The 17,600-nt window shown below is 44.9% G+C and overlaps 1 protein-coding gene across 2 annotated transcripts in view; it reads left to right on the top strand.

The window, feature by feature from the left end:
- Positions 1 to 17,346, top strand: part of LOC129183045 (vasorin-like) — a 28,486-nt gene extending 11,140 nt beyond the window's left edge. For both annotated transcript variants that reach the window (XM_054779846.1, XM_054779847.1), the window contains exon 2: positions 13,475 to 17,346. In XM_054779846.1, coding sequence (XP_054635821.1) covers positions 13,496 to 15,619 — 2,124 coding nt within the window. In that variant the 5' untranslated portion in view covers positions 13,475 to 13,495 and the 3' untranslated portion in view covers positions 15,620 to 17,346. The remainder of the gene's footprint in view (positions 1 to 13,474) is intronic.
- Positions 17,347 to 17,600: the final 254 nt, after the last annotated feature.

Raw genomic sequence — 17,600 nt, 5'->3', positions numbered from 1 at the left:
AAGGTGAAGAATCCGCAGAGCCGACGAGTGGGAGTGAGCGCCATCTCCATATGCACGTCTGAAAACCCTCCATAATGCAATCCAGCCCCTGACCAACACAGCAGAGAAAGTAGAGTTTGGACACAATCCTTTGTTGCCTTGCCGCACCACGCCTTCCTGGCAAAACATGCATTGGTGTCTCAAGTGTGGCGCAGCTATCTGTGGAACCTGGCTCATTGCAGAAATAAACAATAAATACATATATATTATAAATATCAAAGGACAGCGGGACAGCCCTGACATAAATAGACAAAGACAAGTAGATAAGAGAAAAACAGTGATTGTTCAGTGTATTGTTGTTATTATTATTATTATTATTATTATACACTATAATATCTTAACAGTGGTTTATGTGATTTCCAACAATGTTGTTGTTATTATTATTATTATTATTATTATTATACACTATAATATCTTAACAGTGGTTTATGTGATTTCCAACAATGTTGTTGTTATTATTATTATTGCCTGTGGCTGTCCCCCCGGTGACGGGGGCGCGGAGGTGGGGGTCGCGGATGTGCGGTTTGGGCTCGGGGTGGGGGGTGCGTGGTGCTGGGGTGGGGGGGATCCCTTGCTTTCTCCCCTCAGGGACGGGGCCGCTGTGGCTCGGTGGGTGGGGCGTGTGGGGGCCGTGGGCGGGTTGCGCGTGGGGGCGGGCGGCGTGGTGTCCATCTGCGTGGTGCTTCCCGGGATCGGCGGGAGGATGCTTGCTCCGGGGTGGGGCGGTCGGGGGGTGGCTTTGGCCGGGGGCTTGGGGGTCGGGCTGGCGGGGGGCTGGCGGGCGGTCCCTGCTGCCTGCTGGTGTCAGGCTGGTCCTTGCTTCCGGGCCGGCGGTTGTCTCCCTCCCTCCGGGGTTTCCCCCTTGGCGTGTTGGTGGATGGGCGGGGGGTGGGGCGGTGGCCGGTCTGTGGCGTGGCGGGGGGCGGGGCGGGCGGGGGCATCTGCTTGGGCGCCGGGCGGGGGGCCGCTCCTTTCGCGGGCCCGGTCGTGCGGTGCTTGCTTCTCTGTCCCTCCCTGGCGCCTCTGGCCTGCGTGCTTCGTGGGTGCGGCCGTGCTCCGCTCTATGTGGGGTCCGGTGCTCTTGTGGTCGTCGTGGTGTTGCTCCCTTGCCGGCCGTGGTGGTATGCGGGGGGCGCGTGGGCGCGGCTCCCGCTGTCCTGGTGGCGGTCGGATCTGCCTTGGGGGCGTGTGGCTTGTCCGTGGTGTCTGGCGGTTTGGGGGTGGCGCTGTGAACGCTACCTCCGGTGGGGCTCCGGTGTTGGTGGGCGCTGGGGGTATCGCCTCTGGGGGGTTGGGTGGGCCGGACTGGGCATCCTGGCGGGCCGGGTAGGGCCTGTGGTGTGTCCTGCGGCACGCCCGAGCCTGGGCTGTGGTGGGCGGCCGGTCGGTCATGTGTCCTTGGTCCCCCCCCTGCTCGGTTTGGGCGGCGTTGGGGTGTGGGGCCCCCGTCCTTCCTGTGCCACTGCACCACCTCACATATATATATAGGACATTGGGGGGTGGCCTACGGTCGGGCGTGATTGGGGAGGGGAGCTGCCTTGCGGGGCTCCTTTGCTCCTGCTGTGCCACTGACCTGTTGCCCCCCAATTTTAATCGCAGAGTAGACACTTAGGGTTTGGGGGGGCTGGCCAGGTGAGGGGCCCTCCGAGCGGCAGCTGTCCCCCGATTTTAATTGCATCATTAGCTATCATCCACATACACTCCATATACATGCACACAGATACACCATCCTCTTTTATTTTATTTTATTTATTTATTTATTTTTTTAATTGCATCATAGACACTATCACACCTTATCACATACACGGGTGGGGCGGGCTGGATTGGGGTGCCTCGTGCACCTCGGCGTCTGCCCGCCAGGGTCGGCGGTGTGGCCGGGGGCCTGGCCGTCGCGGTGGCTCGCCCGGGGCGGCCTGGCCTGTGGGGTGCCCTTGTCTGGTTCGCCTGCCCTTCCCTGGGGTGGCCCTCTGGGGCCTGTTGATGCCGGGGCTTGCGCCGGGGGGGGCGGCTTGCGGTGCCCCCCCTGGACTGACACGTGCCGCGGGCGCCTCTGCGCTCTTGGGGCGGGTTCGGCGGTCTCCGGGGGGCGGTGCTGGTGCTTCGGGTGGCCCGTGTGCTGTCGCGGCGGCCGGTGGTTGCTGCGCTGTGGCGGCTGCTGGGGCGCCGGGCCAGCTGGTGGGTTGGGGCTTGGTCATGCTTGCGGGTACTGTGGGCCTGGGTGGCGGGGTGGGGGTGGGGGGGCGGGTGCCCTGGGGCCGGGCTCGCTGGGGGGGGTCGTGCTCTGCCGGGCGCTTGGGCGTCTGTCGCCGTTGCGCTTTGTGCGCTGCCGGGCCGCTGTCTGTGTCCTCGCCTCCCCCGGTCTGTCTGTGGGCTTGTCGGGGGTGGGGCTCCGGTGCGCGGGTGGTGCGCTGTCGGCTCTGGTGGCATGTGGCTGGTCTGGCTTCTGGTGGTTTGTGGGGGCCGTCGGCTGGTCGGCTGCTGGTCTCGCCTTCTCGGCTCTGGTGCTTGGCCTCCCTGCGGCTTGGGGTGTGGTGCTCCCGCTCTCTCTTCGGGGTTTGCTGGCCCGCGGGTGTCGGTTGGCGCTGTGTGGTGGTTCGCCTGGCTGCTCGCCCGTTTTCCCGCCTGCCTGCTCGGTTTCCCGCTCTCCTCCTCGCTGACTCCCCTGTCTGCCTCGCTGGCGGCGTCCTACCGCTGGGGGGGTGTGGCCGGGTGTCTTCCTGCTCCCCGGCGGTCTGCGCTCTCCGCCCCTGGGTTCTGAATCGTATGTCTGGGACCCCGGGGTCCCCGGCTCCGCTGCTCCTTGGGTTACCAACGGGGGATAGGGTGGGGCTTCCGGGTGTCGGGCAGTCGACCACTGTGTGTGTGTGTGTGTGTGTGTGTGTGTGCGCGCGCTTGAGTAAGTAAGAGTGTGTATGAGCGTGCGCATAGGGGTGTGTTTGTGCGTAGGAGTGTTTATGTGCGTGTGTGTGGGTGCGTAGGAGTGTGTATGTGCGTGCGTGTGTGTATTTTTATTTATTTATTTATTTTAGTTATTTATTTTGGGGGGGGGGGGGGGGGGGCATACAGGGGTTTGCTCCGTGGGGTCAGGTGCTGGGCGATACATCTCTGCCGCCCGTGCCTCCGCCGGGTGGGTGGAGAGTGTGCCTCCTGCATCCCTTGGCGGGGCGGCCCTGTGTCGGGGGTCGGGCGGGGGTTGGCCCGGGGCGGGCCGGGCTCCGCTCCCTGGGGGTGGGGGTGGCGGTGGGCGGGAATTGGCGCTTCCGGCGCGGGCGGGCTTCTTTCCGGCTGTGGAGGCGTCTCTGGGCCTGCCGGTTTGTGGCCCCCGGTACCCGTCTGCCTTTGTGGGGTGTGATCTCTCGCTGGTCTCAGGGGTTGGCAGTCCTCCGGCCCGCTGGCGCCCTGTCCTTGGCTGGGATTACCTCTCTTCGGCCCCTTACTGGTCTTCCCGGGGGGGGGCTCTCTGGGCTGGCTCTTGGGGCACTGATCTTTGTGCTGCCTGCCCCTATGGGCCTGGTGGCCTTCTGGCGGCCGGGGCCCGGCCTTGCTATTTGGGGCGGGGCTCTCTGGGAGGTGGAAGGCGGCCCCTTTCCTTTCATGCACTCTCAGTGACAATCACACGCCCACACATTCCTGCACCTTTATATATATATGAAGTCTTCCTTACATACAGAGATACCTGTACATATGCACACTCACAGTACATACGTACTTCCCCACATTACTCACTGAGTTAACCAGGGTGTTATTATGTTGTTGGTTTTATTACAGCGACGGTGATATCAGCAGTATGACTATATATATATATATGTGTGTATGTGCGGTATATATGTGTATATATGTATATATATATATATATATGTATATATATGTATATATATATATATATGTATGTATGTGTATGTATGTATATGTGTGTGTATATGTATATATATATTTTTTTTTTTACAATGATGTGCATTACAGTAACTTTGATTCTATTCACTATCATGGATAATCATTTCATTACTACCGTTATGTGTGACTGTTTCAATGCGGTATTATCATGGTGATCACTATCATAATTCATCATTTCATGACTGCTATTGTGTGCGACTGTTTCAATGCAGTATTGTCATTGTGATCACTGTCATAGTTCATCATTTCATGACTGCTATTATGTCTGATTGTCATTGACAGCTTTGTCATTGTGGTTGTTGATATTGATTTGTCCTTTATCCTTGTTCGTCTTTATAGTTGTCACGGACATTTATTTGCTGATGTCGTTCTGTATGTTTCTGTTGTTCTGTCACAATTGTTGTTGTTGCTGTTGTTGTCCTTGTCTCTTGTCTCTCTTTTTTTTGTTTTTGTCCCCTCTCGCCCCCCCCGTTTCCTTTTCTCTTCTTCTCTGTCCCCTCCTGCTCCGGTCCGGTCGCTCCAAATTTGCTTTATAACAAGCATCAAGGTCGAATAAATTTTGTATGACAGGGGAAGTGTATATCACACTTCTCTCTGGCAGAGTAAATCTGTTGAGCACTTGACGGCATTTAGGTATACAATTCTATCTGCTTTAAAGGCTGGACAGGACAGGGGTAAAAAAAAAAAAAAAAAAAAAAAATATATATATATATATATATTATTATTATTATTATACACTATAATATCTTAACAGTGGTTTATGTGATTTCCAACAATGTTGACAATGTCTTTGAGCGTAAATTTTTGGGACAATAAAAAAGTTTTGTCCATTCATCCATCCATTTTCTACACCGCTTCTTCCTCATTAGGGTCGCAGGGGCATGCTGGAGCCTATCCCAGCTGACTTCGGGCGACAGGCAGGGTACACCCTGGACTGGTCGCCAGCCAATCGCAGGGCACATATAGACAAACAACCATTCACACTCACATTCATACCTATGGGCAATTTAGAGTCGCCAAACCTCACTTGCATGTTTTTGGAATGTGGGAGGAAGCCGGAGTACCCGGAGAAAACTCCACACAGAAATGCCCAAGGGAGAATCAAACCCAGGTCTTCCGATCTCCAAGCTGTTACTGTGTTGGCCAACATGCTAACCACTAGACCACCGTGCAGCCGCTGTTAAATAAAAAAGTTGATTTGTCCAGTTAAATGTTTCCAGTGTATTTTTGTTAAAATATTGTCTTGTCTCATGGACCCAATCTCATGCATCGTCTCGTCTCGCGAGTTGGGTGTCTCGTGACACCCGTACCAATCTCATTTGTATGCCAATATCGGTCAATTATAAAGGACATCCCTACTTCTAACATATTCCTCCTGCGTTCTGTCACTTCCAGACTTCTTTCTTCTTGCTTCCTTTTTTTAACAGTTCACTTGTGCGTTGTTTTATTTCTTCCTCACTTACTGTTTTCTGGATGGACTTCCTGGTTCACACTGGTTTTAACGCTATTAACAACTTAGTCATAACATAATTCATCTTAGTCTGGCAACACATTCAAGTGTGTGTGTTTTTTTTATTAGTTTGTGTGGCTGGCTACATTGTTACATATATGATGAAAGCTAGTAAGAAACCTCAATTGTGAGTTAAACTGTGTGGAGGGAGACCACGTGAGCACCACCACTGTGGCTTTCTTATTCTGTTTTTTTTTTTTTTTTTCTGAACTGAATTAGTTGTCCTCAGCAGCATGTGACCTCCACTGTGGGTGTCATGTTGCTTAATAATGCAGTGATAGCATGCATCTTTATGCTTTAATAGCACTTCTTTGTCTGACTTTGTGATGAAGTTGTGTTTAACTAAAGCGCTGTAAGTCTCGGTGCTATTTTTAATAGAGTTTAACCATGTCAAAAGTCATGCATTCATCAAGCTATCAGTGTAAAATCACATTAGGCCAGCAGTGTGCGTGTGTGTGTGTGTGTGTGTAAACACTCCAATCCCTCCCGCCGCACACTCACTCATTTTTCCCCTCCATTCCAAGAATCCCAACAGGCCTCAGGGTGCGTTGGGGAGTCGTGTGTGAGGCTGACAAGTGCCCGCCTTGTTGCTTCCTCCTGCTACGGGTGTGGTGGTGTTTTTTTTTCTTTTTTTTTTTTTTTAAAGATAGTATCAATGTAAGTCAGCGGCCTGTCACGTCAAACAGTCAGCTATTTTAAAACGCAGGCCAGCAACCTCAAAAATACAAACAAACGCAAGGAGCAGGAGTGTTAACATGAACTTTGACCTCATTCAACTCACTCACTTGTAATGTGAGAGCTTTTTTCATCCACTACGGTACAACATAAGCACTTAAATAGGCTCCAAAGTAAAAAGGCAGAAGCATGTCGTGAGTCTCTGGTGATGCTGATTGATAAGTGAATGATTACACCAGCTGGTATCTGAATAGCGAAAAGGGTCTAATTGAAGGATTTATTGTCAATCAAAAGGCAGTAAAATGTAATAAGAGGCTTCATAAATACAACAAATGACAACCTAGTGAAATCAAAAAACAGATTTATCTGAAAAGATTTTCTAAAAATATAATTTTACCGAATAATAATGAAGTTTCCCATTATTTTTATTACAATAGTTATGACTTTTTCAACGTGTGGCTTGTGCGCCAAAATTTAATGGGAAGAACTGTCAATCGTAAAAAAAAATGTAATATTCTTTTCTAAACTTTATTATTGGGATTGTGATTATGATTAGATGGATGGATGGGTTGGATGGATGTTTCTCTCAGTGAACCGCAGCTCACTCAGTACTGGCAGCACTCATGCAGCGCCACACAATGATGCTACCACCAACACGCTTGACTGTAGTCAAGACACAATTTTCTTGCTGCTCACTTGTATTACCAGCTATTTAAACAAAAATGGATGTGTACTGACTCATTTTCAGTGGATAGTAAATCTAAACTATTATACAAGCTGTACACTGACTACTCTAAATTATAATCTAATGAGGTTCATTTGGTCTGTCATAACATTTATTTTTTTCAGACCAGTGTTAGCGAGGTTTTCATACAACAGTTCCTTGCAGACTGCAAGTGAGCAGTTGAAACTGTCAGGTATGAAAAACTAGCTAACGCTGGTCTGAAAAAAAGAGCTGTTTAGAATACTCTGAAAGCAGTGGTTCCCAAACGTTCTACATTCAGACATTTGACCTGAAGCCATGTAGCCCCTACTCCTGCACACTTAAAAAACACATCTTTGGATATTAATTTACTTGAAAAATTGAACACAATTTAATTGGTATAAATTTTATAGTAATTGTATGGTAACATTTTGGATAACATTTCACATAATTGGTTAATTAATGTAAAGTAAGAGTCAAAATGTGTATTTTGCAAGGTTACATTTTGCTAAAGTTTCACATGAGCACTGATAAATAAGTAATCATCCTACATATCTTTTATTGCAGTCTGTTGGCATTCTTCCGATTGAATGGCTTGAATTTAAGCATCACTTTGGTCCATTGACAATGGCTATAGATTAAATCTGCATAATAATTTATTACCAAATCAAAGGGCGAAGTTTAGCAATCATGATAAAGCAGTAACTGAAGTAGAAAACTACATACAACCAACGATAAAGCCCCACTTACAGTAACAGGTATTCACCACTGGATCGCACGGGGATTGGAATAAAAATTACAGTACATTACTTCCCATGGAAGGTTTTGGGTAATTTTCCATTCCTTAGCAACCCTAGGATTTGTAGATGGGATGTTATGATTAAATATATATTTTTGCTATGCTTGAAAAACTAAAATTAAGTCAAAGAGAAAAGCTGCGGTGCTGCTGTGCATTGTGAGACTGTGCTACAAAGAACAATCCAAACCAAAGTGATGTGCACAATATGCTCCTCATCCAATAAAACCACAATGACTTCCATATTTGTCTTCACATAGAGCGGAGGAGGCTGTCTGCTTTCACGCTGCGAAAGTAATGGCAGGGATCACGTCTGTTCTCTTAAAACTCTAACCTCGCCTGTGAAGGGTTACAAGACTTCTTAGCTTTTAGAATGCAGCCATTGTTTCTTTCTTTGCCAAGGTCGCCAAGATTGGACCCAGGCAGGCACTAGAACTAATTGATTGTGCATCTACACAGACAAGAAGTGTGCGTTTACTCTATGAAGACATTTGTCAGAGGTATAAGTAAATAGATATGTGACTAAGTAAACACACACACACACACACACACACACACACACACACACACACACACACACAGCGCAATAGAAGTTGCAGTCAGCAGTTAAACCACCAAGACTCCAGACCTAACACTGTGGTAATGAGGTGATGCAACTTTTTACATTGTGTGTGCGCACATCTGGTAAGGTAAAGTGGAGAAGAAATAGGGTTTGTGTTAAAATATCATGTAGAAATAGCAAGACAGCGATAATTGCGATAAGTGAATTTCCACGAATTAGGATTCATTAATAATAAACTGAGCCCTCTAGACATGAAATGAAAAACACCCCTTTAGTAGCCTTTACACTCATATAAGCCAATGCAGTAGATATAACCAGAGAAATAAGCCATTTAAGACATAAGACTTGTGCTTGTCTTCCAGATGTGTAGACAGGAAGTGACATCAGGGATTTAGAGTTGAGTTGTAGCTGGACTACGGCCACAACTATAGGCCATGTTATTATGATAATTATTATTATTGTTATTATTATTGTGCTATTATTTTGCCTTTTGTGAGATAAATAATGATAAAATAAAAGCCTGTTTGCTTAAATATGCATTTTCTCGGACTAATCGGCCGTAGTCAACCATGAAACAGTGATCATTTATTAATTTAATTAATTTTTCAAAAAAACACAAGAGTGAGGGAGCAATGTCCAAACCATGATTGAGTGAGGGACAACTGTAATCAGATACTCGTTTTTTGCTGATATCCAATATTGATATCGGGTCGGGACACCCTTAATTATGGGCGTGATACAGTAATTGTGTTCATCCATTTACTGAATATTTAAAAAAAAAAGTTTTTTTCTTTCATGTAAGTTTCAAGTAAAGATGTTGTAAAAATGACCCCTGTTCACGCTGACCCGCAAAAGCAAATATGCATGCCAGGCCAGTGGTTGGCGATGTCACTACTGCTTGTCCAGACAGGTATTATCCCAAACCAACTTTTGACCAAATTTTGTGGAAGTGTAAAATTTCACGTACTATAAACAAGTAGTTATAAACCCTAACAGTCCTACAGCGTTCCACCATTGTTGGATTGATTGTAAATCCTTACATGCATCCAGTTAGAACTGCAACAATTAATTGATGAATCAATAGTCTATTATCCAATTAATAAATATGGTATTGGTATGGTATTTCATCGTTTTTTGAATGTAAAAAATGTAAATATCCTCTGATTTCAGCCTGTCAAAGGTGAATTATTTTTATTTCCTTAGTCACCCATGAAAGCAACCAATTATCTCTTATCTTTTCACACACATCAGCTTTAACTTTTGAAAACAGTGATCAACATTTTTTGCCTCTTTTCTGATCTGTTGCAGACCAAACCACTAACTTTGTGTTTGGTTTCTATAGATTTGGTCTGTCAAGGGCCTAACTGATTACTAGTGATGTGCGGAGCAATACTGAAATAGCAATGCTTCCGATACCAGCTGTTCATGCTCTAAAATCGATTCTCAACTCAAAATAGATACTTTTGATTAAGCCTGGGGGGTTTTGGCAAAAATCAAAATCACAATAAATGATAACCTCGTACGATTATGGAACTAAAGACAACTAGAATGAAAATCTTTTGTGGAAGAAACAAAATTCACATTTGATTTTCCGATAAAAGGAACTGGCCTGGGAATGCCTCGGGATCCGCCTGGAGGAGCTGGACAAAGTAGCCGGGGAGAGGGAAGTCTGGGCTTCCCTGCTTAGGCTGTTGCCCCCGCAACCCAACTTCAGATAAACGGAAGAAGATGGATGGACGGCCTTGTATTCTTTATGCTATGATATGAAAAACAACACTTTTTACCAGACATAGGTGAATTTGCACAAAGTATTGATCGGTATTGCCAATTCCAGCCTGAATTTGACTCGGTATTGGATCGAAAACAAAATCAGCGGTATTGCAAATCACTACTGATTACTCGAATCGAAACAAGCTTCAGATTAATCGCATTAGAAATTAAACGTTAGTTGCAACCTTACATCCTGCCTCAACAGTTAACACATTTGTCCTCAGTTTGTTTTGATTTTTAACATTTTTTTAAAGCAGTTTTCCAATAAAACTCTGGTGTAAACAACTGCTGTGTAGTCCCTAAACCAGATGACATCAGTATAGATGCTAGTAGGAAGTAGATGAAAGTATATTGTCTGGAAAACAAGCAGAATGAAAACCTCAGGGGGGAATCTTTACTGCTTCTGCTGCATCTGTTGGCTTTTGTCTTTGGGGTCATGCATACTTTCCAGATGTAAGCAGCTCATTAAGGAGAGGGGAAGATAAGAAGCCTCGAGGTGAAAAGGTTTTAGTGGAGCTTTGTGAGACATCTGCACAGGTAGTCCTTGGCCATGGATGCCCAAGATCTATAGAATGAAAACACCACCACCCAGGTGTCAAACTGAGAATCTTGTAACTCAGGCATTGTGCAAATAGCCCTAGCCTATATGGTGCATTCTGTCCATGTCATTACTGGAATAGGCACAATACATCCTTTCGTGAGATGTTAGCAACTCCACTTATCTGTGGTTTAGTGTACAGATGTCATTTTCACGTACGAACTTGTCCAGTGTCAAGAAGTACTACTCTCCGATTAAAAACAGCAACAAGAGGATAGTATAAATGTAATTTGTATTTATTTTTAATAAATGGTGCCAGCTGGAGGAGTCTACCTGCTTGAGAAGTCTGTTTGTGCTGCCACACTTGTGCTTGTGCTGCCACCAGCCTGGGCCCGCAGCTTGTTTTTTCTTGACCCATGACATAACAAAAATAAAACGAAACAATCCGCATCACCACATTACACTACAAAGGAGGATTAGGGCCACACTGAAAAGAAAAATCACTCTTACTGCTACTCATTAATGATAACCACCTAGTAATAAACAAAACACCAAATAATCCAAGAGATACTGACAGTTGCAGTGCTGCAATGTTGTGTTATGAAGTGATGGCATATGGTAAATGTGCCATATTGTGGATGTTGTGAATCGCAAGTGTAGAAGAGTGTTGCTGGGTGCCATCCATTTTTTTTCACTTTTTGGAACAATTCTTTGAAGTTGTCTTTTCAACCTTTGTGTTAATATGCACACCACAATCGTTCCACCTTGGAGGTTTGTGCTCTGCTGTGGTGACTTTGTAGTTGTTTTGGTTGGTTTCTTAGAGAAATACAATTCCTCTCATTAAAATCTTCTCACGGCTGTCGTTTTGACATCTTAATATAGACCCTGATTACAGTTGTCACTATGAAGTCTAGACAGCAGTTGTCAGGTGTTTATGGCCATGCAGGAGATGGTCCCCCTTCTTTGGTTCACAGTGTCTGTTTTAATGCACTATTAACTAAATAAAACTGGTTGCAATGAGGGATGAAAATGCAACAGTGATAATTCCTGATATTTTCTGTTCTACCATGATTAGCATGATTGATGTGATCAAGTTGTCAGCTACGGTCAAAGTGCAGGCATATTTTATTTTGCTCACAATAATCATGATCTAGCTGTGACCCATTTTCTGTTTTAGAAAAACACGAGAATGAGCGTTCACGTCCACTTTGAGAACTGTTCTTAAAAGTTTACCTTCACTCACCAAAATGTCATCTTCGTATCAAAGTGTGGACACAGAAACACAATTTTATGCATTTTAAATGAAAACATCAGACGGCAAGACTTTGCATACCATACCGTAAGATACTGAGATAACGATACATTGACTATTTTCTCCCACCCCAGCTATCATCTCATACTCCTAGTCCATCATTCGGTTTACAAAACACCCAAATTGCATGTATTGACATTCCACAAACACAAATTGATTTTAGAGCAATTTGGGTCTTTAAACTGATTTTACAGCTCAGCCTTTCAGGGATTAAGTAACAGGATATTCCACTTTTGGGATTGTTGTGGGGGTGGGAGTGGAAGTTGCACTATTCCCCCTCCATGAAGATGAAGTAATTTCCCCTCAGAGCCGTGTTCTAATGTAATTTATGTTCCCCTCTTTGCTCTTTAGTACCTACATTCCTGACTTCTCCTGATTTCCAAACAACAGCGAAGAGTCGTATTTCTTATTCGCTGTACAGCAAATACGTGTTTTCATAGGCCGTGACTTTAGAGTGCTAAAGAAATCCACCACTGGCCCATTTTGCTTTTATTGACACAACCGTGGTTATTTTATCACGCATATCTCCAGTTTACCTTTTACCTGAGTTCTTTAATCTTTGCAACTCTCCCCGCCAGCATGCAGAATAAATAAACGAGCAATAGTGAGTCGAGTACCTGCCGGGATTTAGCCACAGGAGTTCTTTTGATGTCTCAACGCCACTTGACGACAGAGAAAACATACAATGGAAGATTCTGTTTCAATTAGAGTGAAGCAAACTGTAGAGTACACAAGTTTCTCTTCATGCTCCAGCACAATTAATATTAGTTCTGCTAATTGTAAAAGCGGAGTCAAGTACACCATGAGGCGGAGGAAGCATGGCAGACTTTGTATACAGTTGTTTACAAAAATTCTTAATAAAACCGTTGATTGGTAATTTGAGATAAGACAATTAAAAATGCACAAGCTTAGTATTAAGCCGAACAGAAAATTTCCCATATTTTCAAATCCCAATGTTGACAGGTATACAATTCGACCTTTTACAGCAGAGGTGGGTAAGGGGAACAATTTATTGCTGATCTAAACTGAAATTGTTCTTGGTCCTTAGAAAGGGTCTGTATTCTACTTAGTGACATTCACAAAACATCACTTTCCTTCCTTTTCTTTTGTCTATGTCCCCCCAACACACTTATTTTCTTCCCTCTCTTTACCTCCTCCTGGAGGGCAAAGGTTCATGCAGGCCTGTCTCATAGTGAGCGATGGCTGCAGTGCATTGTGGGTAACCGAATCCAGCTGTGTTGCAGACTGTGCATCTGCCGGAGCTAAACATGCAAAGTATGTTGGCCGCTGATGTTGGGTGTGTGTGCGCGCGTCGACCTGCTTGGCGTCACATTGACACATAGCTGAGGTTATGGAGCCACGCAAAGAAGTCTTGATGGCTGAATACTGTGTCACATTTAATTAGGGAAAACGTTGGAACTGGTTTTGTAAAGTCTTGATGGCAGATTCTTGGCTTTGGAATACGGGGGTGTTGTCAATCCTGAAAGCTTTAAGAGAAACACTTAAAATTTCAACTAAAAGAAAAGGGATAAAGAAGAAATAATGTGCTATTAAAATAAAAGTAGATGGCAGCATTTTTACAAAACAGCTACTCATCATTTGTTTCTCGTCTTGATGGCAAGGACAAACACACAAAGCACCACTAACATAGGTCTCTTCCTGCTTTGTCTTCCAGAGTTCCAGGCCTGGAATTACCATGTTGCCTCACCTCCTCCTACTCTTCCTCGCCTTCTCTCTGGTTTCATCCTTCGAGTGCCCAGCAGATTGTTCTTGTCAAAGCCAGAGCACAATATTTTGCATCAATCGACGATCCAACACGGTTCCCCGTGTCCCAGCCAGCACGGTGAATCTCTACATCTTTCAAAATGGCATCAACGCTTTGACCCAAAATGACTTCACAGGTCTGGTGGAGTTGGATATGATCGATCTGAGCCAGAATGAGCTGGGAGAGGTTCCGGATGGTGTATTCAAGATGCTGTCGAAGCTTAAGAACTTGGATTTGTCCTCTAATGTCATTACTCACATTTTCAAAGACAGCTTTTCTGGGTTGGTCCAGCTGGAGAGACTGTATCTTCATCAGAATCTCATCCAGAGCATCCACCCTGAAGCTTTTCAAGGTTTAGAAATGCTACTGGAACTCAAGCTCCAAGGGAACAAACTCACCTCCTTGCCATCCCTTCAGTTACCCCGACTTCTGCTTCTTGACCTCAGTTACAATAACATCCCAAACTTGGGTGTTTCAGACCTCCAGACTCCTCACTTGGAAGCCCTTAAAATGGCTTCTCTTGGGCTTGCCTCTCTGGATGATGACCTCATCGCCTCCCTGGGAAACCTCCATGAGCTCGACATCTCCATGAACCAGATTGCAGAGGTTCCCCATGCACTTAAGCAGGACTCCCTCAAGGGTTTGATCAAGCTCAACCTGGCTGCCAATCAATTGGGTGAGCTCAGAAAAGAGGACTTTCAGAAACTCATTGGGCTCCAAGAATTGGACCTCAGTGGTGTTAATCTTCAGGGATTTCCCCAAGACTTTTTCCAGTCTTTCCCCAGGCTGACATATCTGGCAGCAGCTGAGAACCCATTCAACTGTTTGTGTCCACTAGCGTGGTTTCCAGGGTGGCTGCACGAGAAAACTGTTAATCTGTTGAGGCCTGAAGAGACCAGGTGCCACTTTCCTCCAACTAATGCTGGTAAGAGACTTTCAGCACTGGAGCACAAGGATTTTGGATGTCCACCAGCCACAACTTTTCTGATAAAGTCTCCCAGTGGGAGTACTGCTGCTCCTCAGGTTCCTACCACATCCCCAGAAACAACCCATACCAATGCTATACTCCCTCCTCCACCACCAAGTGGACAAACCCTGGACTCAAAGACAGACATACTACCATCAGAATCTCCTGCGTCCCCAAGCTCCACAAGTGGTGAATATGAGCAGCACATCTGTCCAGCAAACATATGTCTAAATGGGGGCACTTGTAATTTTGACCCAATGGGACAACTGGGCTGCTTGTGTCCTTCAGGAACATCTGGACTCTATTGTGAAAACACTGACAATGTTCCTGAGCCACCAAAACCTTCAGCAACGGAGATGTCCATGGCAGCCCCCACAATTCTTGCAAAACTCAATGCCATCAGCTCACGCCAGGTGACCTCCACATCTATCCTTCTTGACCTGCACCGGTTTATCAAAACACGGCCGAACATTCGCGGCATCAGGCTGACTTATCGGAATCTCTCAGGCCCTGACCGCCGTCCCATCATATTGAGTGTTCCGGCATCCTACCCCGAGTACACCCTGCGTGGACTGATACCCAACTGTACCTACTCAGTCTGCGCCAGTCCCCTTGGTGAGAGAATGAACTCCAGGGCTAATAGTTCAGTAGAAACGGGGTCTTGTACAGAAGCTCATACTGCTGGGGTTCCACTTACATCCTTAGAACCTAGAGTGGAGACACAGAGCTCACTCACATATACTCTCATACCCGCCGTTGCTGCTCTGGCGCTGGTGCTGGTCTTGGCTTTGGTGGCAGGTATGATCATCTGTCTCAGGAAGAAAAGTCAGAGCAAGGCGGGGATGGAGCTGGAACTGGGTCCTGCAGATCCTGACGACCCGACAGAAGTTGAGGGCATCAAGGTGTGTCCGGAAAATGGGGGAAACGGGACACTACCCCATAAACAAGCGGAGCTCGACCACTGTCACACGACACAGACACTGCCATCCTTGCAACAAAATGGTATCTTAGACTATGAGGTGCCTTTGATGCAAGGACACTCACCATCAAATAACAATCGATCATCTCTAAAGGCCTCATATTTCTGAAATGAAATAATATTCAAAATTCAGTTAAGGTCTGCGTAGCGGTTTAGCATCCTAACCATTCATTCCAATCCGAGTGTGGCACTTATTCTTTGCTTCCAAAACTGACTGGATTGTCCATTTCAGAGAATGATAAAGTAGCAATTACAATTGTAGCGTATTGGAAATGAGCTAAACCACTGCGGGACAACAAGCGGGTTGTGTTTTTTTTAATGGGTTTGACAGTGATGAGACCCAAAAAAGTGCAATTGACGAGAAAAGTCCTTGCAGCATGGACACAACCATTGACCATGGTTTGTTGAATGAGATGCAAATCTTATGCTGGATTTGGAAGTGAACTGGAGGAAATCGCAGCTATAAATAACAAGAAGCTAGACCGTAACTGAAATGACTTATTAATACTACTTTTCAGTGTCTCCATCACAAACTGCAATAAGACTGATGATCAGATGACGATAAAGACATTTTGTGGAGCTAAACTTCCAAAGCATGCCAACTTGGATCCTTCACTGTCAACAGATCCATCCATAATTCTACACACATCCATTCGCTTTTGGCTCAGTGAGAGCTAAATTTGCTGTGAAAGATAAATGGATTGAATGAGCAGCCACCTAGTCTGCCCACATTTTCATATGCCATGACAGGAAGGCTGTTTAGTCTGGCTGATGTCAAATCTTTGTTTTTTGTCATATGTATTTGTGCCCCATTCAGTATTGTCGTCAAAGCCTACCGAAAAGTCATTAAGGATTCAACCATTGTAGAAATTCCAAGGTTGGTAAACAATGAAAAACTTGTATCTTGGACTCAGGTAATCATCAAACGTGGACAAAACAAGATGTTTTTGACTGTTTAGATCAAGGGTGTCTTTTTTTTTTTCCCACCTTACGCTTACAGAAAAATCAAAAGATGTGGGGCCCCTTGTATGTAGCAGTATTGGGCCCACACTGAAAAAAAACCCATAATATTCTCTGTATTTTCAGATAGGCTAAATGCTCATCCTGATATTTTATCATGTATTTGATGAGTGTCTCTGAACTGTAAAAAAATCTGAACCAGATAAAGTTTAAATGGTTTACAGCAGTGTGCCATAAGACATGCAAAGGTTCCTTTTTAAAAAACACTCATAAAACATGAGGCTACATCTTAATTACAGATGAATTGCAATTAAAGCAACAAAAAGAAGTTTCATCAGGTTTTCCACAACACTGTCCACTCTCTGCCCGCCATCCATTCTTCACTACAAAGTAAACACAAGACATATCTGCCCCTCCATTAACAAATCAACTGGAAGACTTTGTGTTGTGTTGCTGGACTGCCAGCAGCTGTTTGCAACATGCTTGCATGTTTTGTATTGTGTCTCCGTTTGTCAAAAAGTCAAAATATTTAGTTGTTTTTTTTTTTTTTTTTATGTGTTTGCCAGAAAATTATGCAGACAAAAAAGGACAGTATTAAAAAGACTCATTTTTCTATAAAACTGTGTCGTCTCTTATATGAAAAAAATGGTAGCCATGCTGCTTATAACTTATTTTAATAAGTCATTTCAAGGTTCTTTAAATGTGGGTGTGTGGTGAAGTAATGAAACTTGTACCGTTTGTTAGATGCTACATTATTGCATTTTATTCGTTCAAACACAAAAAGTTACAATAATTTTGTATATGCTTTGTCAATTTATGTACTTGTATAACCATACTGTGGTCGACCGATAATACTGAATTACTACTACAAATAAAGGCAGAATGTTTGATACAGCTCTTATCCTATAAGATTTGATTGTATGGCTGTACGGTACCTAATGGAAGCTTTACATGTAGCTTTTTGCCATTTGCAAGCATCCAAATATGTGTTGCTAGCCACTAATGCAGACTTTAGGGATGTGGGATGACTTTAAATGGAACAGTATCATGTTAAACATATCTGAGGGATGGTTTCCAGTTAGCACACACACAAGATGTATTATGTTATTTCACTCATGCATGCATATGAA

The sequence above is a fragment of the Dunckerocampus dactyliophorus genome, chromosome 6 (genome assembly GCF_027744805.1).
Source record: "Dunckerocampus dactyliophorus isolate RoL2022-P2 chromosome 6, RoL_Ddac_1.1, whole genome shotgun sequence".
In the NCBI taxonomy this organism is placed as follows: Eukaryota; Metazoa; Chordata; class Actinopteri; order Syngnathiformes; family Syngnathidae; genus Dunckerocampus; species Dunckerocampus dactyliophorus.
The sequence above is the reverse complement of the archived record's forward strand: the minus strand, read 5'-3'. Positions and strand labels throughout refer to the sequence as shown.